Raw genomic sequence first — 27,694 nt, 5'->3', positions numbered from 1 at the left:
TTTATCCCAAGTTCGTCTGCTTCCAAGTCTCCCCTGCCCTTGGAAAGACCAGTCCCGGCTGAGGAGGGGTCAAGAGAGAGCTTACTGAGGAGTCTTGAAGGCTTCTGATAGAGAGTCTGTATGACCCCTGGTTAGACAGACTACACTTTCCATATCTCCATGGGATCCCTCAAAGTAGGGTCACCCCCTAGGTGCCCACCCCTGGCTCCCCCAGCTATACACACATGCACACGCACACGCGCACACACACACACACACACACACACTCACACTCACACTCCAGCCTCTCCTCCCATTCCGTTGCCTTTATTGGCATCTAGAGGCTGTCTGGGGACATCAGGAGTGAGAGGTTGGGTATTATGGGGCACATCATGGGGCTGCTGGTGCGTGACTCCACCTGGCGCTCAGGCCCTGGGCACCACCTGTCACCACTGGTGCTCGCAGGTTGGAGTGGGTCGGGGGGGTGGGGGGTGGGAGGGGGAGGCTCTGAATGGCTCGTCCACTTCCCCCTCCCCCCTGGTCTCCCACTGGCAGGGAGACAAGAAGCCCAGGCTTCCCCTGCACAGGATCAATCTTGTGGCCACCCCAACTCCTGCCGCCTCTCCCCCTGCTTCCGTTAACAGCTTGAAGGATTGTCTGATTAGCGATTAGCTGGTGCCTGGACAGAGAATCTAGGGCCAGGCCTGAGAGGAAGGGGCTGGGACCCGCAGGGCAGGGGGATGATTTAATCGTGGAGGGGTGTGCGGGGGGGAATAAGTGTGTGCAGTAGCTATGCGTGCGCGTGTGACCTCATGTGTGTTACGTATGTAGTACATAAGTGTGTGAGACATATCAGTGTTTGTGTGCACGTAAGTGTGACTCCAAGGTGAGTGTGTTTGAGGGTGGGTGTGAGTCCAGTTCATTTTGTTAAACACTCACCGAGCTGCCACTCCAGGCCTGGCTCTGGGCTGAGCGCCACTGACCCAGAGACAAATCAGACACAGGCCAGGCTCATGCAGAGAATTATTGCAGGTTCCCCCTCACATGGGGAAACCGAAGCCCCCAAAGTGGGATCAGTAGCCCGGGGGGTCACACAGCGCCTGGTTCTAGATCCTACGCCTCTTTTTAGTAAACCAAATAGTCTATATTCTATTGCTTTTGTGTTGCGTGTGTGTGTTTGAGAGTGTGTGTTAGTATGTGTGTGTATGTGTACGAGTGTGTGGGAAGGTGTGTTTTAAAGTGTGTATGTGTGAATCTGATAGTTGTGTGTATGTGTGAAAGAGTAGTGTGTGTGTGAGTGTGTGTGTAGCATAGAATCTGTGTGCGTTATCTGTGAGCCTATCTATATAAGCACGTGTGTGTGTGTGTAGCATAGAATCTGAGTTATCTGTGAGCATATCTATAGAAGCACGTGTGTGTGCGCGCGCGCGCATGTGTGTGTGTGTGTGTGTGTGTGTGTGTGGTGGCTGCTGGGCCCCACACCTGCACAGCGGCCATATCCGTGTCTTCTGCATCAGCCGCTCCCCTCCTGAACTTGAACGAGCCCGGCTCTGCCTAGGGAGGGGTCTCCGTATCAGCTGGCAGCTGGCAGGGGGGCATCCCTGGCCTCACCCTCCCTCATCCACAGGCGTGATCCGGACGGCCGTGCCTGACCTTGACCGCGAGAGCCAGGAGCGCTACGAGGTGGTGATCCAGGCCACAGACATGGCGGGCCAGCTGGGCGGCCTCTCCGGCTCCACAACTGTCACCATCGTGGTCACCGACGTCAACGACAACCCTCCCCGGTTCCCGCAGAGTGAGTGAGGCCTTCCCAGAGGGAGGAGGCAGATCCGTGTGTCTGTCTGGTCATCCCTCCAAGCCACCCACTGACCCCGAGCTGCCTTGTAGGCTTCCCGCCATAGAGGAGCTCCCCCATCTGTCTGTGTCCATCCATCCGAGTCACCCACGTACCCCCTGCCCCTCCAGCCACTCTTTTTGCAGGGGATGGCCTCAAAGTCGTCTGATTTTCCATACATCCAAGTAACGCGGTTACCTTGCCACCCCTCACCTTGCTTCCTGCCAAGAGTGAGCCCCGTCTGTCCACCCACCCCGACCAGCCCTTGCACACACCCCTGTCCTGCTTATTGTGTGTGTGATCTGCTACTGACCCAGGCTTGCAAAGGGACATTGGAGGTGGGAGGACAGATACAAGGATATCTTAGGGATGTAGACAGAGGCTGCAGCCATGCCCAAGCTGAGTGACACCTATAATTGTGCATGGAGATGCCAAGGTCTGGAGTGACAGGTCTTACCCTTTTCCTCTGAGCCTGGAGGGCAGGATTCCGTGCTCCTGAACTAGGAGGCCTTTCCACTCTCTGCCTCCCCAGGCACAACAGGGTGGAGGCGGCTTCTCTGACTCAGCCCCCCACCACCCCATCAGCCCAGCCAGCCCCTCTGTCCCAGGTTCGGGCTGAGCCGAGTGAGAAGCCGCCGAAGCTGGCAGAGACTAAATGCCGTGGGGAGCTGGGCTGATTCCTATCGGGCAAGTCATTACTTGAGGTCTGCTGCTCTCACATTAGGCCCCGCCACAGGGGACTGACCCCCGAGAGATAAGGGAATCCAATCCCTTAGCTGAGAGCACATCGCAGCCTGAGCGCCTCAGTCCAGACGCACAGCGGGGTGGGCAGAGCCGGCCAGCCAGCTCCACATCGTTGCCAGGGAGCCTGGTATGGCAGCCGCCCCCAGCCACTCCTCCAGCCCAGCCCCACTCACCGATGGGAAGCTTCAAAGCACCGTGTGGAGGGGCGGGGACCACCCAGTCTTCTGCCCAGCTGTGTGATGCTCTGTGCCAGCCCTGAGCCAGAAGGGGTAGGGCAGAGCAGAGGGGCCAGGGTCCCCCAGAAGACTCCTGTTTATTCATTCATGTACTCCTTCATTCTTTCTTTATTGTGAAATACACACACAAACAGAAGTATGTAAAATAGAAATGTCCAGTTCGACAAATAATTACAAAGCAAACACTCCTGTAACCACCAGCCAGGACCCCAGAAGCCACCAAAAGCCCCTTCTCTTTTTTTTCCCATCCAGCTATTCCTTTATTTTATTTTTTAATTTTTTTTAACATCTTTATTGGAGTATAATTGCTTTACAATGATGTGTTTGTTTCTGCTGTATCACAAAGTGAATCAGCTATACGTATACATGTATCCCCATATCCCCTCCCTCTTGTGTTTCCCTCTCACCTTCCCTATCCCACCCCTCTAGGTGGTCGCAAAGCACCGAGCTGATCTCCCTGTGCTACGCGGCTGCTTCCCACTAGCTATCTATTTTACATTTGGTAGTCTGTATATGTCCATGCCACTCTCAAGCCCTTTCTTGATCATAACTTCTCCCCCCAAACCCTCCTCCGGAGTTAACTTCCATCTGCTTTTGTGATCATCTCCTTGCTTTTCTTTTTGCTTGAAGTGTAGTTGATGTATAATATTATATAAATCATAGGTGCACAATATGGTGATTTGCAAGTTTTAAAGGTTATACTCCATTTATAGTTATTACAAATTATTTGCTATATTCCCTGTGTTGTACAATATATCCGTGTAGCTTATTTTAAACCTAATAATTTGTACCTCTTAACCCCCTCCTCCTATCTTGACCCTTCCTCCTTCCCTCTCCCCCTTGGTAACCACTGGTTTGTTCTCTATATCTGTGAGTCTGCTTCTTTTTTATTATATTCACTAGTTTGTTATATTTTTTAAATTTTTATTTATTTATTTATTTTTGGCTGTGTTGGGTCTTCGTTTCTGTGCGAGGGCTTTGTCTAGTTGCGGCGAACGGGGGCCTCTCTTCATCGCGGTGCGCGGGCCTCTCACTGTCGCGGCCTCTCTTGTTGCGGAGCACAAGCTCCAGACACGCAGGCTCAGTAGTTGTGGCTCACGGGCCTAGTTGCTCCACGGCATGTGGGATCTTCCCAGACTAGGGCTCGAACCCGTGTCCCCTGCATTGGCAGGCAGATTCTCAACCACTGCGCCACCAGGGAAGCCCTATTATATTTTTTAGATTCCCCATATAAGCGATATCATACAGTATTTTTCTTTTTCAGTCTGACTTATTTCACTTAGCATAATGCATTGTAAGTCCATCCATGTTGCTGCAAATGGCAAAATTTCATTCTTTTTTATGGCTGAGTAGTATTTCATTGTGTATATATATACCACATCTTCTTTATCCATTCCTTTAGGGTTGATTCACCCATGTAGGCATCGCCTAACATTTAGTTTAATTTCATGTTTTTTAACCTTATCTAAATGGAGCCACACAATACAAATGATTTGTGTCTTGCTTTTTTTTCTCTCAAAATTATGTTTGTGAAATCACATGTTGTTGCTTGTAGCTATAATTTATTCATTTTCACTGCTGTATAGTATTCCATGATTTATCTATTCTCCTGTCAGTGGACATTTGGGTTGTTTCCAGTTTGAGGCTATTATAGAGGATATAATTGCTCTCTCTCTATATATATATAATGTTCAACTGCTTTGAACATTGTTGCATGTGTCCTAGTGCCATTTTGCATACATTTCTGTAGTGTACAGAGGAGCAGAATAAACTCATCTTCAATTTTACTAAATAAAGCCAAATTGTTTTCCCCCACGAAGAAATGCATGTGTCCATTGTACCATATCCTCACCGACAGTTAGTACTGTCAGATTCTTTCATTTGTGTTCATCTGGTGAGTGTATACTAGTATCTCATGCTGCTTTTCATTCATTCACTCACTAGTCACTCACACATTTCACTTATGTGACAGCCTGGTGTTCTGCCAGGCACCGGGAATGCCTGATGAATAAGGGATGTGGTCCCAGCCTTGCCGGAGCTCACACCCCTGAGGGAGGGAGGGGGAGAGAGAGAGGGAGAGAGAATAAACAGAAAATGATAGGGAAATGCAGTAATCCTTACAATGGGATGAGCTTGGGGGCCCTAGACACACAGGAACAGAGCCTGGAGGTCTGGGAAGCTTCCCTGTTGGAGGTAATATTCAGTGAGACTAAAAATGAGTAGGAACAGGGGAGGTGAGGGCAGAGAGGAGAATAAAGAGAGGGAATGTCTAGAGGTGGGACAGAGCAAGTCATCCTGAAGGAATTACAAGAACTTCAGCCCGACTGAAGCTCAAGTTAGGGTAGGCGGTTGCGGGCACGAGGCTGCAGAAGTCAGCAGGGGCCAGGCAGCAGGCATCTTGCAGGGCAGGCCAAGGGGCTTGTACAACTCCATCCCAAGGGCAGCGGTGAGCTATGGCAAGGATGAACGCAGGGGAGCGGCGAGGTCAGCTTGTGTTAAAGCGCCCCCCAGCCCGGCTGTTTATGTGACAGTGAATCAGAGGCAGCCACTCCACACAAGGGTATCCAGACCAGAGGGGGTCCCAAGAGACACATCCCCATCTCCACAACCCCTGCTGGCCCATCATTTAGCAAATCACCCTCACCTTCATCTCGGCTCTGGGAGGAGAGCAGGGAGCTGTTTGCGTCCCACCCGACCCTCACTCCTTCTGGTTCCCCTGCTTCCCCTCCTCTGGCCACAGTGGTCATCTCGCCATTCTTCAGACACGTCAGGCATTGCACCCACCTCAGGGCCTTTGCACCTGCTGTTCCCTCTGTCTGGAATGCTCCTTCTGAAATATCTGCTTGACTCACTCCCTCACCTCCCTCAGACTTCTGCAGAAATGTCGTCTTTTCCTCAATTGCCTTATTTAAAACTCCACACACACCATCATCATCACTCCCATTTCCCTTCGCAGCTTTATTTTTCTCCAAAGTACCATTTGACCTGCTGTTTTACTGATGTGATTGTTTAGTGTCTTTCTCCTTCCATTAAGAGGAAAGCACTGTGAGCCCTGGGATTTGGGTCTGTTTTGCTTGTTGCTGGAACCCCAGTGCATAGAGCTGCATCTGGGACATCATAGATACTAAATAAATATGTGGAAATGAAGGAACCAATATCATTAACATCAACAGCAACAAAAAATCAGCATGAAGCCCCACTGTTCTAAGGCAATTTGTTCCATTTATTGGGTAGCTACCAGGTGTTGGACCCTATGCTAAGCAATTGACAGGCATCATCATCTGAGTTAATTGCAGGATGAACAGTGCTGTTAGGAAGGCACTGTTATTATTCCCATTCTACAGATGAGGAAAACCAAAGCTTGGGATTACGCAGCTGGGACTGACTCTAGAGCCTTAGCCTTGATCACTGTGCTCCTCTGTCCCTTCACTGGGCAGATGGGGACACTGAGTCCCAAAGAACTGCAGGCACTTTCCCAAGTCAATCAGAGAATAAAGCCAGGGTGAGAATTAAAACCCTCCTCTTTGCACTGCATCCCACATTTCTGCAGGGGACGCACCTCTCCCAGCATCAGTCCTGGCCAAGCAGGGAGCGCCTTTAAGACACTGCCCCTCAAGGAGCCCATCTGAGACACCCCCCTCCTCTCCCCTAGTGCTGGTGGGAGCTGGGGGAGGGGCTGTCACTCCATCCCTGCTCACAGCTGTATTCCCTACAGAGATGTACCAGTTCAGCATTCAGGAGTCGGCCCCCATCGGCACAGCTGTGGGACGCGTGAAGGCCGAGGACTCAGACGTGGGCGAAAACACAGACATGACTTACCACCTCAGGGAGGAGAGCGGCAGCGGCGGCCATGTGTTCAAGGTCACCACAGACAGCGACACTCAGGAGGCCATCATCGTAGTGCAGAAGGTGCGGGGCTGCCCCAGGAGGGGTGGGGGAGGCAGGCCCCAGGGCAGCAGGGTCAGGAGGGCCGTTGAGTGGCCAAATATCCCCACCCCACTCCACTCCAGGGATTAAGTCTCTCCGGAAACTCTGGACCAACCTGGTGTCATTCCCATTTTACAAATGGGAAAATGAAGCACAGAGAGGTTAAGTGACTTGTCCAAGGTTGCACAGCTGGTTGTCAAGAGCCAGGATTCAATCCAGATTTGAATCTGTGCTCTTCAACACTATGCTGAGCTACTTCAAGTTCATACCAGGCCCTTCACACTCATTGTTTCCTTTAATCCTCATGTTCCCCTCTGAAGGAAATATATTATGCCCATTTTTACAAGTGAGAAAACAGAGGCTCAGAGAGGTAAGAGGGCTCGCCCAAGAGCACACCTCTCCTTCCTGAGTCTAACAGCCTCCTCACCCACTGGCCAGCCTCGGAACCAGAAGCTAAAACAGCAAAGTCAGCAACCCCTAGGGAAAGCGGACGGAGGTCAAATAAAAAAGCAAAAATCCATCTTCCAGGACTTGGTCACAGGCTTGGCAACTCAGGGCTGCGCAGGCCTTTGAGCCTGTCCGCTCCAACCCTGCTGTCCCATGGGAGGTCTAAATCCCCTGCCCTGGCCCACAAATGGTCATAGGCCTTTGTACGTGCCCGGGGATGGGATGCTCACTCCCTACCATCGTCCAGCTCTTCCTCCTCCCATTCAGCCAGAATCCGTCTCCTTTAATCTGCTCCTATCAGCCCAGGTTCTGCCCTCTGGGACCCACAGAAACATCTGCCCCCCGACGGCCCTTCATTCACTCAATAAGCAAACTCTCTACCTGGGCTTGAGGGCTTGAGGATAGAGAAAACTCCCAGTTTCTTCAACAAGGATAATAATATAATACTAATACTTATAATGAGTGTTTACATTGTGCCAGGAATCCTTCCACTGCTTTCCATGTATTAACTCAATTGATCCCTACAATGACCCTCTGAAGTACTATTATTGCCCATTTTATAGATGAGAAACTGAGGCCCTGAGAACTTCAGACATTTACATCCAAGGTCATGCATCTTACAGAGCAGTTGTAGGGCTATGGGTCCGGGCAGTCTGGCTCCAGGATCCACCCTTTTAAGCATTAAGTGGTTTTCAGTCTTCTGACCTCCATTTGTCCTCACTGTAAGATGAACCCATTTCACAGATGGGGAACTGGAGGCCCAGAGAAGCCCAGCATCACACAGCAACAGAATCAGGCCCCAAGCCCAGCCTGGGGACCCCAGCACAGCATTTGCTCTCATCCACAGTGCTGCCTCTATCCTGTCCCCCTCTCCTCCCTGGCTCTTGGGCCCCCCTCCCGCCTGCTCCAGCAGTGGCGCCCGAGGTGCCTCTGTGGAGTCAGTGCTGGCTCAGGGAGCAGAGCCCCCGCCTGATGGATGACCTGGCTCCAGAGCCCATCGCTCACTCCCAGACCAGGCCCGCGCCTGCCTCCCTGCATCCTGATTTCCCAGGCAACAGGATGGAGGAAGGAGGCAGGAGGTAGCCCTTCTTTTTTTTTTTTTTTTGGCTGCTGGAGAAGGGGGCGGGGGATGGGAGGTTCTGAGAGGAAAGGACGGTCCCTACACACAGGGCAGATCTCCAGGAAGGTGGCCCCTGCTGCTCAGATAGCTCCCCCACCGTGTAACGGAGGTGCCTGTGGTTCCACCGGTGCAATTTCTCTTTGCTCTAAGGCATTGTCCTTAGGAGGCCAGCACCCATACAGCCATGGAGCTTGTCCATCAGAGCATCACCCACCAGCACTCTCTGATGAGAAGCAGGGCTCAGCATGGCTTTAGCCAGATCTCGGAGGAAAGCTCTAAGGCAGCCAGGCTTATCAGGCTCAACTCACATTAGCGGCTGCCACCAGTATATACCAGGAACGTGTCATTTAACCCTCCCACCTGAGGCCCAGAGAGGCCAAACAGACTGCCGGCAGACACAGAGCCAGTCAGCGCGGATCCAGTACCTTTCCTCTCACGGGCCTGGGACTTGGGAGCCGACCTTGGGCAAGTCACAGAGCCTTCTGGGCCTCGATTTCCTTGTGTGTAAAATGTGATAATAATAATACAAGCCTCTTTGGGATGTTGTAAAATAGATGAGCCACTATGTTTAGAACACAGGCACATAGCGCTTTGTAAGTTATAATAATAAATAATAATAAATCAATGCCCCAACCTACTGTGCTCTGTAGCGGGAAGTCTGGGTATCAGTACTTGACCCTGTGTCCCTGGACAAGACTGTCCCCAGCAGGGCCTTACTTTCTCCACTTGTAACCAGAGAGGGTTGGTCTGGGTCTTGGACAGCCAGTTCCGGGGTGCAGCCTGATACTCCGGAGGCCCTGCTGAGTCAACTGTCACCTTGGGCCAGCTCCGCCCTCTCGGGGCCCATCCCCCCTGACTTAGGATCTGTCCGCCCGGAGGTGTTGAGCAGACCACAACCCACTCACCGGCCCTCTGCTTCCTCCCCACCAGCGCCTGGACTTCGAGTCCCAGCCCGTGCACACCGTGGTCCTGGAGGCGCTCAACAAGTTCGTGGATCCCCGCTTCGCTGACCTGGGCACGTTCCGCGACCAGGCGATCGTGCGTGTGGCCGTGACCGACGTGGACGAGCCCCCCGAGTTCCAGCAGCCCTCCGGCCTCCTGGAGGTACAGGAGGACGCGCAGGTGGGCTCCCTGGTCGTCGTGGTGACGGCGCGGGACCCCGACGCCGCCAACCGGCCCGTCCGGTGAGACCCCCGCCCGGGGCCGACGCCTGCTGCCTGCTACCCCGTCAGCGCCCTCGGACAGACGGCGGGCAGAGGGGGAGGGGGCAGGTCGGGGAGGGGAGGGGGAAAAGATGGTGTGGGGGGAGGGGAGAGAGAGAGATGGACACAGAGATGGAGAGAAACAGGCCGGGAGCCAAGGAGACAAAGGAAACAGGTTAGAGAACAGTCGCAGAGAGACAAGGGACCCAGGATAAGGAGAGAACCAGGTGTGACAGACACAACACAGTGACCTGGGCTCAACCTCAGTCCTCCACCAAAAAAAAAAAAAAAAAAAAGATAATTTCATCCTTTCAGCTTTTCAGGTCAAAAATGTTGAAAACCATCCTCGAGCTCTGTTTTTCTCTCACACCTCCCTCCAGTCCATCAGCAGCCCCTGTCATCCCTGCTTTAAAATCATCAGCAGAATCAGACCATTTCTCACCTCCTCCGCTGCTGCCACCCTGGTCCAAGCCACCTCCTTCTCCTGCCTGGATTACTGCCTCCTCGCTGGACTCCCTGCTTGTGTCCTCACACCTCTTCAGTCTAGAATGGGCACAGGAGCTAGACTGATCCCACCCAAATGTAAATCAGAGCGTGGCCCTCCTCTGCTCAAAGCCCTCCAAAGGCACCTCTCGGGCTCAGGATAAAAGCCCAGACCCTCACAGTGCCCCCCAGACCCTATGCGGTGTGGCCTCACTGTAACCTCTCAGACATCACCTCCCACGACCCTCCTTCCCTGGTTCACTCTGCTCAGCCACACTGGCCTCCGCCCAGCTCCGCAGATACACCCAGCCCGCCTCTACCCCAGGGCCTTTGCAGCTCCTGATCACTTTGCTTGGAATGTTCTCCCCCTTAATATCCCCATGGTTGGTCCTTTCACTTCCTCCAGGACTTTCCTCAAGCATCAGCTTCTCAGTGCAACCTTCCCCAACCACTCTTTCTAAAATGTCAACCCCACCCCAACCTGTCCCCACACTTCGTATCCATTTTCCTGATGACTTCGTTTGTACCCCCCCTAAAAGATAAACACCAGGAGGGTAGGGATGCATGTCTGTGTTCACGGCTGTATCCTCAGCGCCTCACCCACTGCCTAGCGCTCGGTGGACACTCCCTGACGCATGGTGAATGAATGACATGTAAAATCAGAGAAAGACTGAGAAAAGAGAGAGACTCATGGAGGGGTAGCGAGACCAACAATGAGAGGAAGTGACCAGAGAAGGAGGAGAGCCGGTGGAAAGAGGGCAGGAGTAACTAAAGGACAGAGGGACCTACCTGGCACTGTAGGAACAGAGAGAGGAGACTTGGAGAGAAAGCCAGAAAGGGGAAGAAATAGAATCAGACACAGAGAGAGAGGCAGAGCAGTGAGCGGGGCAGGTGGGTGGAGGGGAGGGGATGCTGCGGCACTATCAGTGTCCCAGGAAGGGTTTGAGAGCTGCAGCGGTTAGGGAGTCCCTGACTGTGGCCCAGGTTGGAAGAATGTCAGATAGAAAGTGATCCAGAGGAGAAGGTCGGGGTGGGGCGGATGGCCATTGTTGGATGGATGGGAAAAAGAGCCTGTAGCTTCCTGCTTTTTCCCTAAAACCCCTGTTATATAGTCAGTGAATGATCCCTCAGGCAACTGTGTGCCTAGCTCTGTGCTGAGCATTGGAGAAAGAGGGAAGGGAAGTTACTTTGAGGATCTCTGCATCACATAACTCCAGATGCGTGACATTCCCACCATCATCCGTGTGAACGGCTCAGATTTGTACAGTGCGCAGGCTGTGCAACCTTACATGGCAACCCGAGGTGAGGACACAAAGATGCCATCCTGCTTAACTACTCATGCACTTCCAGACTAGGAGCTACCCTCAGGGGTCTAGAAAGACTTCTTGAAGGAGGGAGGAATTGAACTAAGCTGGATACCTGAGCCTGGTCAGGTACAACTATGAAGAGAAGGCCATTCCCGGGTGCAGGCGTATGGAGGCAGGGGAGTGGTAGGTGTGCCTGGAAAAGAGTAGACTGTGATAGCTACAGGAGGCGGAGGGAGATGAGCTAGTGAGAGAGGTCTGACAGGCCTCAAAGGTAGGCCAAGGGGCTCAGACTGGTCCAGAGGTCCAGAATGCCTCCTGGGCTGCCTCCACCCTTCTCAAGGCCAAAACTGCCCTCCACTGCCTCTGAACTCCTCCACCGCCCTTCCATCCCTGCTACTGGTAGGTACAGTCTTTAAACATCCCCATCAGCCTTGGGCTCAGCCCAGACCTCTCCCAGGAGGGCATTATCACCCATGTTTGGCAGGAAACTCAGGCCCAGGGAGGGGAGGAGTTAAGAACCAGCAGTAGGAGCCTCATCCTTGCCTCCCAGGTCCCTGCTTCAGTCTGCCTGGCCCCCTCCTCTCCAGTACAGCTCTCCACACCCCCTCTCAGTCCTCTCCCTCCCACTCTCCGTTGACTTCCCTCCCCCCACCCCCCGCTTTTATCTGCACTGAAAGGGCCAACTTGGAAACCTGCTCTCACCTCTTTTCATCTCTCTTTGCTGCCTCTTCCCTGGGGCCCCTCAGATGTGGAGGTGGTGAGGAGCTTGAGACAGGTCCAATTTCATACGACAAACATTTACCCAACTCCTCCTCCATGCCCAGCCCTGAGCCAGGCCTGAGATGACTCAGCCACGGGCAGAGCTGGAGAGGAGCGCCCAGTCCATAGGGGACAGGCGTGGAAATGGGAGGCCAGAGAAGCGGTCCTCACAGGCCGCGTGTGCGGCCGAGCCCAGCTTATATTCCAGCTCCCCCAGTTCCAAAGTTTCTAGACTCAGCACCTATGCATTGAGACATGTCATGTCAGCCACTGACCCAGGAAATGGGGAAATGGTGATAAGACCCAGTCCCTCCCCTCATGGAGCTTGCGGGCCGTTGTGGGGGCAGACAGTCAACAAGTAGCTGTTGAGACACATCAACAAATGTTTAAAAGGGATCATTGCTGATAAGAACTATGAAGAAAATAAACTACTATGTAATGGGATAAGGAGGACTGGGGCCACAGGGGGCTACTTTGGCTTAAGTTGTCAAGGAGCTGGCAGATGTGTTCACATCAGAATGATCAAGAGAGAGCCACCCAAACAAAGATGTGTGGAAGCGCTGTCCAGGTAGAAGGAACAGCAAGTGCAAAGGTCCAGAGGCAGGAACAAGCTTAGTGCGTTCCTGGAAATGAAGTGGTATCCTGGGAGATTTTGCCTAGCATAGTAGGCACCTTGGAAATACAGAAATACAGATGTACAGAGTGGTTTTTCTGAGTCGCTGCACTGGAGAGAGTGGAAGATGCCTCATACTGTGGCGTTTGGCCCTCAGGATGTAGTTAACTCATTCTACAGATGAAGGAACTGAGGGTCTGAGAGGAGAAGGGAGTCTCCCAGTGTCACTCGGCCTGAAAGGGGAAGGAATGAGATTTAACCCATGATTGTCTGCTTCTTGAGTCCAGCCTCCTGCCATTTCACTCCTGCTTCTGACTCTCTGTTTAGTTAGAACTATTTCCAACCTTACACTGTGCCCTTCCCCGTGCTTGAGGCCCAGAGAGTCAGATGGGGGCGATGGGAAGGCTGGGGCCCCGTGTGAGTGAATCTAGTGACAGATCTAAGCCTGAGTGGGCTGAGGCAGGGGCTAAGGACTAAGGAGCTCCAAGCAGGGGCAAGGACTCTGGGCACCAAGGAGGGATGGCCCCCGAGCAAGGATGAAGAGGACGAGGTTGGAATGGGAGGACAGCACTCCAGGGTGGAGTGATAGTGAGGGCCTGGTGGCAGGAACAGAATCATGGAGCCAGGAGGTTAAGTTCAGGGGCAGGGAGGTCAGCTGGATGAGCTCACGTGAGGGGGGTGGGCTGGAGATGAGGTCATGGGGGGGCACTTGGGGACAAGCTGTGAAGGGCCTTGAATGTCAGATGAAGGTGTGGGACTTTATCCCTAGGCAGTGGGAAGTCTTGGAAGGCTTTTGAGAGGAGGAGGAGAGGGCTCAGATGGGCCCATGCCTGGATTAGGCAGCCTTGCAGATAGACCGGCTGTTTATCAGCCCAGCCCCAGCCCTACCAGCCCCAGCCCCCTCGTGAGTCTTCCTTGAATGCCAAAAACAGGAAAGCCCACACTGGACCAGAGAGAGAGTAAACACTTCATTTCCTCCCAGCAGTCCACAGTGGGGTGCAGCAGAAAGTACATGCACTTTAGAATCATGAATCCTAGCTCAGTTGTAGAATTGTGGGAAAATCACTGCACCCACTCCAAGCCTCAGTTTTCCCATCTCTAAAATGGGTGTCGTGGTAGTTCTTGCCTCATTCATTTATTCAAAAAAATAGGTACTAAATGTCTATCATGGACCAGGTTCTACGCTCGGTGGTACCGGGATTAGAGGGAGGATTAAGTGTTTGGTACATAATAGGTCCTCAGGAAATGAACATTACCATTTTTCTCGGTGCTCTGGACACCTGTTTCTCCCCTTCATTCTGCAACCAGAACTAACCACACACAAATTTCTAGGTGTCATGTGCAGGCTTTGAGTGTGTGCTTTAAAAGGGTTAGGGGGAGGGGAAAGAGTCGAAGACAGAATGGGGTGAGCAGAGAAGAATCCCCGGGTCAGAGGAGCAGCCCCTTTTGCATCTGAAGTTTCCCCCACTAGTAGCTCAGGTGGGGGCCGCATCATTCAGCCTGCTGCATGTACACGAGCCTGGACACAGGAGCACCGGGCAGCCTGGACACACATGAATCTGCAGACTTTCCTATCTGTCATGCCTGTGTGAGCTATCTATGCACATATTTATGTGGAGAAAACCCACATGCACTCAAGGCAGGAAGAAGTACCCTCCCCACTTCTCTCACCCTGACCTTGACAGCAGCAGCGTTTTGTGCTGTGCCCAGGGTGTGGGAGCACCCGCAGGTATACCTGGCTGGTCCTCAGGAGAGTACCCTTAGTTAGATCTGGGAATCTGGACAGACAGACGTGGCTTGGGAACTTGGCTCTGCCACTAACCAGCCCTTTTGACCCGGGGCGAGGCACCTGGCTTCTCTGAGCCTCAGCTTCCTCATGTGTAAAACGGCAGCGGCAGTGATGACTGTTATCTGCAAGCACTGGAGGAGCTCGTGCATGTGAAGCCCTTACACAGGCCTGTCACAAAGTCTTGCTGAGCAAATAAAAATAAGAGCTAATCCATACGTCATGTGCTAGGTGCCCAGCGCTGTTAAAAGTGTTTTATTGGTAGTACTTGTCTAATCCTCACAACCACCCTGTGAGGTAGGTGTTATTATTAGCGCCATTTCTAAGATGGAACCAAAGACCAGAGAGGTTAAGTGACTTGCTCAGGGTCACACAGCTAGGTTTCAAACCTAGCCAGATAGCCACCAGATCCGCACTCCTGACCGTCATTCCCAGGCTTTCTTTGCACGTGTGCACACGCACACACACACTAGCAGACACATACCCATACTCTGTCACTGTACTCTTCCACCCACACCAGCTGCTGTTCCCCTTCCTGCCCTTCAGATCCTGGCTGACCAAATGAGAAGTAGGGCAGTGAGAACTGAGCAGAACCTTCTAGACCACAGATGCCTCCTGTCCTTCTCAGACCGCTGGCAATGCTGCCATGTCCATACATGGTGCCTCCCACCCCCAGGCACACAGACCACACACTGGGTTGAAGGGTCACCTGTGTCCCCCTTACCAGACATTTCGGAACGCTCATTAGAATAACAGTAGTTCTCACTCCGGGAGTCATTTTCCTGGAACCCAACTAGGCACCTGTCCCCTAGCTAGGCACTTAATCCTCCCAACCAGTTGCAAGGTGGGAGTAAAATCGGTTCCATTTTGCTGAAAATTAAGGCTCAAAGATGCAGTGACTTGTCCGGGGACATCATGGATCCAGACCCAGGGCTGAGCGGCTGCCTCTTGTACCTTCCAACTGCAACACAGCGTCACACACCAGTTTCCACCCACAACACAGACACACAACTCTTGCACCTACACGTGAGGGGTACACGAGCGTCTCCCGCTGCCCCCCACATCTGCCAGGCCACACTCCTTGCCACACACCACGCCCTCCGCCCCTCCCTCCCATTCACTCGCTGGCTCCCTGAGCTGGAACAAAGCCACCTGGGCTCAGCGGCCACACTGACCTGCAGCCCCAAGTCTTTAGCTGGTTAACGGAGGCTCCCCGCGGCTCCCGCCCCATGGCCTTGGGAACAGCTGCCTCCACTTAGATTCCAGACCCCCTTCCCCTCCAGGAGGGAACAGAAAAGAACTGGGAGGAGGAGGGAGAAGAGAGCAAACAGGTCTGAGCCGAGAGGGGAGGAGAAACAAGAAGGCGGTGGGCATCCTCCCACCAGCCTGGCCTCACGCCCAGCCCTGACCAGGTGATCAGGAGCCCCAGGCTAGGTCATGCCCCTGGCTCTCTCCTGGACTCACTTCTCCCACCTGTAAAATCAGGAGGAGGTCTCCACGTTCCTTCCAGCTGAGCTGACGCTACTCAGAGTCTGGTTCTACCTCCTTTGGACCCAAACATCCGACAGGCCAGGCTCGGGGCAAAGGCAACCTGAGGCTCCATGCATTGCCACTTTGGATGGTTCAGTGCGCTAGAAAGAACTCTGGGTGTAGAGGCCCATATTGGGGTACAGATCCCAATTCTGTGACAGTCCCTGTGCAACCTTGGGCGGGGTTATCACTAGCCCATATGGCACCTTTCGTAAATAAGAAAAACGTCGCCTTTTGAGAAGATGCTCCCTGGGCTAGGACACATGGCTGGGCAAGCGGAACACTGGCTGGACTTCACCCCCACCCCCTTCTTCCGCCTGTTAACTCTGTGCAGGGCACAACCTGCACAACCGTACTTGGCAGCCCTAAGCTTGGCAAGTTTCCTCTCTGAGCCTCAGTGTCTCCATCTGCAAAATGGGGTGAGATCACATCAGCCTCACAAGATGCCAGGCAGGGATGGACATTGTCTGTCTTGTTTGCCATTTTATCCCCAGGGCTTAGCACATAGCAGCACAGAGAAGGCACTCAGTTAATGTTTAGGCGTAAAGGAACGAAGGGAGGGATGGCTGGAGGAAAAGTAAGCTACAAACAGCTAGGAGCTATACCGGTGAGAGGAATTGTCATCTTGGATCTGAACCTCCCCACACACTTTCACCCAGGTCAGGAGGACCCAGGCTGATCAGGGCCAAGGAGAATATAGGCTTAGCAGCTTAGGGACAGGAAGGGGCAATAAACTAGGGACTCAGGAGATGCCCACTACACCCACGTGCCCAGGCCTTTTCAGTTTGACACGATCCTCCACTTCCACTACAACAGTGAATATGAAAATAAGGGCTGTCACCTCTGCCCAGTTCCATGAATTACCTCCTCTAACCCACACCAGTGTGAGGTGAGTATGAATCACCCTATTTTCCAGACAACCAAACAGAGGCCAAAGAGGTCCAGTGACTTGTCCAAGGTCACACAGGTGGAATAAGAAGCAGAGGATTCAAAGCCAGCTCCAGCTGCTCCCAGATCTGTGCAGTCCCACTGGACATCATTATCCCCATTCAACAGATGAGGAAACTGAGGCCCAGAGAGGTTTGGTAATGCAGCCAAGGCCCCACTGAAGGGTCATCTCAGGGCTTCGGGTTCCCACAGAGGGTGTTTCTTGTATCCTCAGTTTCCCCGCTCTGGAAGATGGGGGAAGGGCCCCTTTCCTTCTGCTGGTGGAAGTGGGAGGGGCGCCCCGCTGGGGCGGAGCCCCACCCCACCACGCTCCTTTGTCGCCGCTTCACAAAGAGCCCTTGCTAGGCATTAGGGGCCTTCGTCGGCCGTGCAGCCTGGCGGCGCCCCCTCCCGCGTTATCAGCGCCGGGAAGCGGCGGAGAGAGCTGGCGGGGCCTCTCTGGGCCGCCGCCTCCCGAGACATGTGTTGGACACGGGCCTTTCAGGCCTGGAGTAGCCGCACAAAGGCCGGGGAAGAAGGCGGAACAAAGGGCTTTTTCACGCGGCAACGAAAAAGCCGCAGATTAGCACGGGCATGCTAAGCTGGCGGGGAGGGGCCGGCGGCCATCCCCCCAGATCCCTTCCCGCCGCCTCCGCTCAGCCCGTGTGCCCTGTCTGGGGCCTCCGGAGAGCCTCAGAGCGACAGAGTCAACCCACTCTCTCCTGCTCAAAATCCCCCTTGGCGCCCCAGGACGCTCAGCCCCCTGAATTCTGCACTCTGCCTGTTCTGATGCCTCCTCCTCCCCACTTCCCAGTTCTGGCCGTTTTTGCACCATAAGCCATTCCCTGAGTAATTCTCACCGCCCTTTGCAGCTTCTGTTCCCCCTGCCTGAAATGCCGTCCTGTCCCTTTCTCAAGCCCAACTCTAGGGTCACCTCTTACGGAAAGATAAGAATCAAATATCCCGCGGGTGCTAACTCTATGCTGGGCCCTTTGCCTTCTTCCAGCCCTCACAACGACCGTGGGACGCAAATCATTAGCCCCATTACCCAGCTGAGGAAACTGAGGCTCAGAAAGCTTGAGGGTTGCCCATGGACACATGGCAGGTACCCAGTGCAGCTGAGATGCAAACTCAGATCCATTTCCACTCCTCTGCTTCTTGTGTCTCCCAGGCAGGTGGTTCCTCTTTGGGGGTAGGGTGGAGGGACATGGGCACAGGCTCCACTGGCGCCAGGCCACCTTCAATCAGCCCCGCCCTGCCTCCCTCAGGTACGCCATTGACCGTGACTCAGATATGGACCAGATTTTTGATATCGATGCGGACACGGGCGCCATCGTAACCGGCAAGGGGCTGGACCGAGAGACTGCCGGCTGGCACAACATCACTGTGCTGGCCATGGAGGCGGGTGAGCCAGGGGGCGTGGCGCATATGGGAGGGAGGGGCGATGGCTGAGGGCTGGAGCTGGGGCGGGGCAAAGCCCAGGGGGGAGGGGCCAAAGGCTGGGGGCGGGGCAAAGAGTAAGAAACTGGGCAAAGCTAGGGTGGGGGAGTGGTCAGCAAAAGCTGACCCGCAGGAACAAAGATCTGGGAAGGCTCCCAAGCCAAAAAATGAGGGCCAGTCTTGGGTCTGGCTTTCTTACCTCAGCATTTATTGAGCACCTACTACACACCAATCCCTTTTTTAGAGGCTGGGGATACAGCCCTGAACAAGATAGAAGAACTCCTTTCTCCATGGGGTAGAGTTAGACCATCAACAAACTGAGAGAAAGGGCGTACGCATGTCAGCTGATGCTAAGTGCTAAGTGCTAACAAGAAACTGAGAAAGAAGGAAGTAGAGGAAGGGGATCGGGAGGGGATTGTTTCTCTTAGGGGAAGGGCTCTCTGAAAAGGAGACATTTCAACAGAGAGCTCAGTAAGCTCCCTCTGAGCTCTGCCGCCGTCAGAGGGAAGAGTGTTCCAAGGAAAGGGAACAGCCAGTGCAAAGGGCCTGAGGTAGTAGTTTGCCTAGCGTTGGAGGAACAGCAAGGACAGTGTGGTTGGTGAGGGGCAAAGTGGTCAGCCATTGCAAGGTTTTTGGACTTGACTCCAAATGAGGTGGGAGTCACTGGGGGGGTGTTGAGTAGAGGAGGGAGGTTGCCTGACATGATACCTCTGGCTGCTGCATTGCAAATAGACCAGGAGCTCCGAGGCGGGGGCGGGGGCGTGGAGGGGGAACAGGGGCTCAGCCAGAAGTTACATGCGACAGTGCCCAGAAGATGAGACAATGGCCTGGCCCAGGATGATTAGCCATGTTAATGGTGAGACGTGGTCAGCTTTGGGAAACAGACTGAAGACAGAGCCCGCAGGACCTGCTGATGGGATGGTACAGAGGAGAGATAGAGAGGGGTCAAAGGATGACTCCAAGGTGCTTGGCCTGAGTTTCTGGAAGTGTGTGTGTGTGTGTGTGTGTGTGTGTGTGTGTGTGTGTGTGTGAGAGAGAGAGAGAGACATGCAATTTGGCACAGCTGGGGAGGAGTGTGAGCTGAGAGAGAAAGAGGGGGCCCTGGGACATGGGGGCCAGACAAGTCAGGCCGTGGAGGAGGAGCTAAGAGCATGGAGGGTCACGCCACCCAGGAGTGGGGACAGGGCAGTTCTAGGCCTCCTCCACAACCACAGCAAAACTGCCACTGCCCCTGCCTGGACCTGCTCTGCAAGCTCCCCCACCCTGTCAGCTCGCCAGGTCTCAGGAGCCAGCAAAGCCTCCAGGAAGCAGTGGTGACAACAGGAATACTCAGAGTCTCTGAGCCTTGGGTGGGGTGGGCGCCGTTCAAACTCCCCTCTGCATACCTCAGCCCCAGGCCCCTCCTGCCACTTCGAGGCCTCCTGGTGGCCTCCCTCCTCCTCCGCCTGCTGGTGCCTCCCACTTCCCAGGCGCCACCAGCCCATTCCAGACAAGGAAGTCCCTAGGCTGAAGTTCCCTTGTCTCTTTCAACTTCGGTTTAAAAGAAAATACAATGCTGGCTCAAACCTCAGTGCCTGCTGCTCCCGAGCCTTTTAATCCACTTCTCCACCGCATGAAAGGGAGATAACAAAGGTGGCTGGAGAGGAAGTGGTGGCTGGACTGGAAGGAAGACAGCTCACCCTCCTTACCTCCCCGAACCTGCCCCTTGGGCAACCATGGGGACTGGCCCAGCTGCTGGGCAGAGATGCCTCCTCTCCCTACCCACAGATACATCTCCTCTACCAGCTGTCACACCGCCCAAAGGCCCACCACTAGCAAGCCCGTTCTGGGGTTAAGCATTGTGCTTCTACCCAGTGAGTCTCTTTCAGAAAGCAGCTAGAGCCACATACAAAGTCTGCAGTGCTGCTGTTTCACACGAGAGAGCGTGTCCGGGGGACTCTCCCCCACAAACATTTTACAATGTTTACCTAATAGCTACTGAGCTCCATGCTTCCTAGCACGTACTTTATTGATCATGATCTGTTACAGAGCCACACCCATTTTACCGATGGGAAAATCGAGGCTCAGATCATTAGGAGATTTGTCCAAGGACGTGCGGTGGCAGAACTGGGATTTGGACCAAGTGTTCCTGGTTTCCTCTGCAGCTTTGCTACGTGGCCTCCCTTTCCCTGGTACTCTGCTCTCGGGACCCCACCCCAACCCCCAACCCTCCCCAGCAACTGAGCTGGGGAAGGAGATGAGTCTCTGCAAGGAAGGGACTGGTCGCTGGGCTAGAGATCACTCCCCTCTGAGCTGCAATTCACAACCCCTGCCCAACCCTCACCGAGGATATTAATCAATGGGAAAATGAATGATTCCCACTTCACAGTGCTGGTGGGAGGATTAACTAGGATAATACATGGAAAGGACTTAGCCTAGTACTTAGCTCTCAGTTCATGGTATCTATCGATCTCGACTCTGTGCACTCGGCTTCAGCACCAGCTCTGTGCCAGGCACTTTACAATGCTGTGCTCGTTGAATCTTGCCACCTATCTGGTGTTGATTCTGCCGTTATCCCCAGCGCGTGGATGAGGAAACTAAGAGAGGTGAAGTCATTTGTCCAAATTCCCAGCGCAAGCCTGTCAGACTGCACAGCCCGCTGTCACCCAGATGCCCCTCAAGTCATATGTCTTTGGTACCAGGCACGAAGCCAGGAGTGTTGCAAAGAATCCACCCACTCCGGCTTCTTGCCATCTCTGTGAGACAAGGACAAATTATTATCCCCACTTTACAGCCAAGGAAATAGAGGCTCGGGAAGGAACAGCGATGGCCCGGAGTCACAGAGCGAGTCCACGCAGGGCCAGGGCTCCCAGCAGCCAGCCGGGCCCCCAAGTGCAACACCCGTGTCTTCCTGCTGAAGCATCCCTTTGGCTTCCCCAGAAACGGGGGATGGTGGTGGGGTCACGGTGCCCCGCCTGCTCTGGGTGTAACAAACACGAGGTGACAAGAATCAGAGGGAAAATATTTATACACAGCCGCTGAGCTTTGCCAGCACCTCGGAGGATGCAGCGCTCAGCCGGGAGCCGCCACCTGTCACACCGGATTACCTCAAAGACTCCCGAACCACTTAGTATGCCCGCTCCCCCCCCCCGCCCCAAACTTCTGAGTCATCCATTCTGCCCATGCAGACGCTCCTTCCACTGACATTATCTTTAACGTTTTGTAATCATGAAATATTAATGACCGTTATTGAATTTAAAGCACAATTTGTGTCTGAATCCTTCAGTGGAAAGGGCAGTTGTAAAGGGACAGTCTTCAAAGAGATGGCGGGGTGGAGGGGGAGACTTGGAAAGCCCGTGCTGGAGTGGGCGGTGCCGGGGGGCTGCATCCGGCCCCCTCTTCCAGGCCCTAAGCCGGAGGGGTGGTCTCTAGCCGCCCCGGACAGCAAAGAGTTAAGCAGATTAGCTAGAGCTTCCCCATCTGGGTCACCCCAGGCCAAGTCACGGTTTTACAGCCCCCTGGATTTTTCCTTATACCGCAAAGCGCACTTTATGATTTATATATGCATTTGTGTGCGTGCTTTGTTCATCTCTCTTCCCCAGGAAACGGTACCTTCCATGAGGGCAGGGTCCCATGTGTATCTGTAGCATTCACACCGGGCCTGGCACTTAGAAGCTGTGTATAAACATTTCCCGAATGGATAGATAGATGGGCTTGCCCACCCAGTTAGGAAGGCAGGGCGACATGATGGAGAAAAACTGGTTCTAGTGGCATGGCTCCCGGCTGTGAGTTTGGGCAGTTGTTTCCCCTCTTCTTGCCTTAGTTTTCTCATCTATTAAATGGTACCGTATTGGATAGCTATAAGGATAATAACTGTATTGTTAACTATTAATAACAGTGGCTTCTATTTATTTGAAGCTCACAATATACCAGATATTGTGCTAAATGCTTTATATAAAGTGTCTGCTGAGGGCCTCTTGTCACCCACCTGCTCTGGGCACTGGGATCTGGTGATAAAAAGTCTTGGCCACTGACCTCAGGAGTTCACAGGTGGGCAGAGAGACACATCAACTGTCAGTGGCAACGCAGAGTGCAAGGAAGGGGGAGGTGGGCATTCAGGAGGTGTAGCCAGGGACTTGCCTCCCTACAGGAGAAGGCAAGAGACTTCCCCAGAGGAGGGGACATTTGAGTTGGGTCTCAAAGGCTAAGGAAAGGGGGTTTGGGAGCTCCCAGCAGAAAGAGCCCCACATGCTCAGGCCTGGGGGCTAGGCCGGCAGAAAGACCCCTGTCCGTTCTGAGAATGGAGAGACTGGGCGTGGCCAGAGGCTGGAGCCAGAGAATGGCTGGAGTAGGTGGGGTGAGGTGAGTGTGCGGAAGCTCACTGGGCCTCTACAGGAAGGACCTCGGATGTTCTGTGAGCGGCCGGGCATCTCCTGGAGACGACAGGGAGCCAGTGCAGGTTTTAGAGCAGAAGAGGAAGATGGTCAGCTGTGCAGTCCGCAGCAGTCACTCGGGCTGCTGGGGGAGGGTGGACGGGATGGGGCAGCCTGGAGCAGGCAACAGACGGGAGGCTGTCGGGAAGACTCGGGCTTGGACATGTGCTGAGGGTACAGGGCAGGGTGGGGACGGGCAGGAGGAAGTACCAGGGAGGCTGACTGTGGTGCCATCTGGGGAAGAGGCCTGGCACAGCCCTGCACGGAAGGGCTTGCTTCGTAAGGCAGTGAGCTCCCCATCACCAGAAGTGTGGAAATGAGGCCTGGGTTCCTCTTGGATTGGGTAACTCCCGGGATCCTGTGCCACCTGTGTACTTAACAGATGCCACCACGAACAAAGATTTTTGTGATGTCCATGGAGTCTCATAAGACAGCCCAGAGTATCAGGACCAGCCTAGCCCTAGGGAGGAAAACTTTCTCCCACCCCACCCCCCAATGCCAGGGCCCCTGTTTTACCCAGAAGTCCTCCAGCACCCTACGGAGGACCAAACATCCCCACCCCAATAAGGTCAAACCTCCAATCTCCACTTGGACGCCAAACAGATAATCAAAGAAACAGAGAAGGGCACCCTAACCTCATGCTCCCAATGGAGGTGAGTGGGCACGGGGCAGGGAGTGCAAGGCGACCGCCTCTGGCAGCCCTGACACCCCCCTCCGCCGGGCACACTCCCACCTGCTCACCCAGCCCCCCTCGACGTCCTGCCTGTCTTGGCCAGCTCGTAATTGGGATGATAAATCTTCCTGCCCAGCTGGCCAGCGCTAATCAGAGCCTGGTGGTTGGATGCAATTTAATTCCCTCGAGAGGAGGGAGGCGCTGAGGGGACGGTGGAGAAGAGGGTCCAGGCTCTGGTCCTCCCACCCTTGCACCACTGCAAGGAGGTACCTTCCAGCTGCCCCCCACCTCTCTGCCCCCCTTCCTCCCCCCTCTCCCCACTTCTCACTCTCCTTCCCACTCCTGCTCTTGTGACCCCACTTCTCTCTCTCTCTGTGACAGCCAAGGAGAACTTCAGAGTCCAGCTCCATTTGTTTCACAAATGAGAAAAGCTTGGTCCAGAGAGAGAGGCAGGAAGAGGGTCACACAGCTTGACTGCTCCCTAGATGGTGGGATCTGGGCGGGGGGAGCGTGAAACCCTCACAGAATTAGTCCATCCAGAGGTCTCAGTCTCTCCCTGTCGTCACCTCCACAGCATCCCAGCATAGTCAGGGGTGCCACAGACAGTGAAATCCATTCATTCGCTAAATCTTTAAGTACCTACTGTGTGCCATGCACAGAGGGGCTGTGGATACAGCAGCAAACACAAGAGACCAAAATTCTGCTTACTTTCTGGTGAGGGAGATAGATGATGGGCAAGTTAAGTGAGTAAAAATATAGCGGGTGTTGGGTAAGTGCTGTGGAGAAAAGTAGAGCAGGGAAGTGGGTAGCTGGTGGGATGACAAGGAACAAATTTAAATAAGGTCATCAGGGGAGGTCTCTCTGGGAAGACATCTGGGCAAAGATCTGAAGGAGGGAAAGGAGGAAACCTGGAGCAGAGGGAAGGGGAGAGCCAGGTGAGGGACGAGGCCAGGGAGGAAGATCGCAAGGGCCTTACGGGCATGTAGGTCTTGGGCTTATAGTCTGAGTTCCCAGGACTAGGGCAGTCAAGGAAAGCTTCCTGGAGCAGGCAGAGACATTTGTTTGGGGCCTTGAGGCAAGTCGGATTCTGGCAGCTGAAGATGGTCAGAAAGGCAGTACCATTTGATGGTTAAAACTCCCCTTTTGGACCCAGACCCAGGTTCCATTGACGGTTCCCTGTGAGACTTCGGGCAAGTTCTTTAGCCTCTCTGAGCCAGTTTCCTCATCAGCAAAACGGCAATAATTCAAATCCCTACCTCCCACGACAGTGGACAGGATGAAATGAGGCAGCACAGACCCTGGCCCACGGCAGGTGCTCGATATGTGTTTGCTGGTGTCCTGGCAGGAGCATATCCCTAGGAGTTCCCTAACAGGGTCACCAGGCCAGGCCCCATCACCCCTACACTTCCTACTGGCCTCTAGCCCTCCAAGTCCAGTTTGGTCCAGACACCAGGTTAGGAACTGCTAGGAGGTGGGGGTCATCCTTAGAAGGAATCCAGAATCTTACTATCTACAGCCTCCCCTCCCACCCCAGGACCTTTGCACATGCTGTTTCTACTGCCTGGGGCACACTTTCCTTCCCATCCCCTTCATCTGATTACTTCCTAGTTGGATCTCAGCCTAAAGGTCACCTACGCCAGGGCAAAAATCCCTGCACCCCACCAGGGTAGGCACCCCTGCCTCATACTCTCACAGTCCTGGACTTTTTTCTCTCTACTTTTATCACAGTCTAGAGTGATATCTGTCCCTGCCGCTAGACCAAGAGGCCGTGTTGGTCTTGTTCAATGTTGTGTTCTTGGTACAAAGGAGGCGCTCAAACTGTAATAGTCAGCAAAAACCAGAAGTCTCAGTTTCAAATTGCCTGGTTCAATCCCCCGTCTGTTATACGTAAGGGATGCTGAGGCCCAAAGAAGGTTAAGGGGCCTGCCCACACAGCACAGCAGCTCTCCCACCCAAGCCTGCTCTCTTCCCAAGGCACCCAAGGAATTGCCCACCCTCCTCTGCCCCTCGGCCCCCCAGGGCTATACCTGCCACCTCCCCAGGTTAACGGTGAGCCGGCTCAGAGAGGAAGCACCGGGCTGAAGCACGTTTAATTTTAATTTAGGAATCGGTTAAGACTGCGGGCCTGCTCAGCTCTGGGTTGTCAATCAGCCTTCCTCAAGGCTGCATCAATTAGTTTAAAAATATTGAATGTAATTTTGCCTGACACAACATATTGCAGCTACTGCAAAATATAATTTATTTTAGAAGAAGAAATAATTAAACTAATTTGCATGTCAGTCAGCTGAACTGAAATGCCAAGGGAGGGGCGTGGGACCCATGGGGGATCCAGCCCCTGGACACAGCACCTGCCACTGGGCATTAGGTGAGGTCAGCCTGGGCCTCGGTCCGAGCAGTAGCTGCGTCTGGATGGACAAATATTCAGGCAGCAGGAGGGCCCACTGGCATTGCATCTAGACCACGCACTGGACTTAAGAGTCGGGAGACCTAGGACCCAACCTCAGTTCTGCCACTGACTTGCCTGTGGCTTTAGACAAAGTCTTGCCCCTTTCTGGGCCTCAGTTTCTCCATCTACAAAATAGGTTTAGGGAATTCCCTGGCAGTCCAGTGGTTAGGACTCTGTGCTTTCACTGCCGGGGCCCCGGTTCGATCCCTGGTCGGGGAACTCAGATCCTGCAAGCTGTGTGGCGCGGCCAAAAATTAAATTAAAAAAAATGGTTTTAACAAGACCTCCTTTATGGGTTGTTTTCAGGATCCAATGATGTCATAGATAAGAAAGTTTGTTATAAATTGGAAAATCCTGCACAAAGAGGAATGTTAATTAATTGATGGATTTCTTATTTTATACTAGAAACATTTAAGTTGGTAAAAATTACGCATTATTATCAATTATTACAAATGATGCTAACTGTGATCGGGAGGGGTTTGGAGGAAGCCAATCAGAGGCGAGATACCCGGTTGGACCTCCCCCAGCACCTGCCAGTCACCCCAGGCAGTAGTTTGCAACACTTGCTATTGATACATATTAGATTCACCTGGAGCTGTTAAACAAACCGTCAACGGGCTTCCCTGGTGGCGCAGTGGTTGAGAGTCTGCCTGCCGATGCAGGGGACACGAGTTCCCTGCGCGTCCGGAGCCTGTGCTCCGCAACGGGAGGGGCCACAACAGTGAGAGGCCCGCGAACCGCCAAAAAAAAAAAAAAAACAAAAACATCAATGACCAAGGCTTGGGCTTAGAACATTTTAAAGGCTTCCCAGGTGATTCTAATAGCCAAGTTGAAGACTGCCACGATGTCAAGAGCACAGGATGCTGACTTAGGGCTGGACCACAAGCTCTGGGGGGTCCAGACCAGCTCCCAATTCAGGGGTCTGTGGGATAAGCTCTGTAGGTGGCAACTTTAGCGACGTAGAGGCACACCTCTCGGCTGCCCTGCCTCTCAGATCTGCCAAATCCTCACGCCAAAAAGGATTCAGGGCCTTCCCAAGAGGTGATCCATGACATTTGAAAGGAGGAGATAGGACAACAGCAAGACGGTAAGGTAAGGATGTTCTAACTAATCTTATTGTGACAAACATTGCAATATCTACATTTATTTTACACCTTAAACTTACACGGTGTTATATATCAATTACATCTCAATAAAGCTGGGGGAGAAAAGAGGTAGGAGAGGCCCAGCAGAACCCAGAGGAATGCTACAATAATGGGGGTCTCACCAGCAGTGGTCCCAACCCTCCAGCAGAGTGTCTGCCCACTGAGGATCTTATCCTACTCTGAGGTCCCCCTTCTGCATGGCCCCATAGGACCCTGTCTCTCCCTCCAGCCCTGCACACCCCACCCGCTGCAGGGGAGGGGCCCTGGCCACCCCCTACCCTCCTTCTGCCTCAGTGGGGAGAGAGGTGCCTGATCCTGACAGCGGACCTCAACCTCCCCTCCGAAGCACCCCCCGGCTGGCTGTTTAAGTTCTCTGGCAAAACACTCTTAAAAATAACAGCTCACCCGACATTCCCAGTCACGACTGCCATCTCCCACCCCCAGAAAATCCCCCACTAATCGCTGAAGCAGCAGATCTGGGTGAGCTGAGAAGATAAGGCGCCCCTGCCTAAGGGGAGCTCCAGAGGGGAGTCGGGGTCTGAGTTAATTAAGGACTCCCCCCCTCCCCCTGCTTCCTTTCCCTGACCCCCCGCAGGAGGTGGCTGCACCTGCCTCCCAATCTCCATTTCTCTTTTTATCAGCACAGGAGCAGCTGCAGTCGGCATCCAGTGGGGCCCTGAGTTC

The 27,694-nt window shown here is 53.6% G+C and overlaps 1 protein-coding gene across 1 annotated transcript in view; it reads left to right on the top strand.

Annotated features, from left to right (window-relative positions):
* Positions 1 to 27,694, top strand: part of CDH22 (cadherin 22) — a gene marked incomplete at both ends in the record, with an annotated part of 70,103 nt that overhangs the window by 30,702 nt on the left and 11,707 nt on the right. The window contains 4 exons of the mRNA XM_082671084.1: positions 1,607 to 1,774; positions 6,509 to 6,702; positions 9,218 to 9,471; positions 18,163 to 18,299. Of these exons, the coding sequence (XP_082527210.1) occupies positions 1,607 to 1,774; positions 6,509 to 6,702; positions 9,218 to 9,471; positions 18,163 to 18,299 (753 nt within the window). The remainder of the gene's footprint in view (positions 1 to 1,606; positions 1,775 to 6,508; positions 6,703 to 9,217; positions 9,472 to 18,162; positions 18,300 to 27,694) is intronic.

This window comes from Grampus griseus (assembly GCF_964374135.1).
Source record: "Grampus griseus genome assembly, chromosome: 14".
NCBI classification, from domain to species: Eukaryota; Metazoa; Chordata; class Mammalia; order Artiodactyla; family Delphinidae; genus Grampus; species Grampus griseus.
The sequence above is the reverse complement of the archived record's forward strand: the minus strand, read 5'-3'. Positions and strand labels throughout refer to the sequence as shown.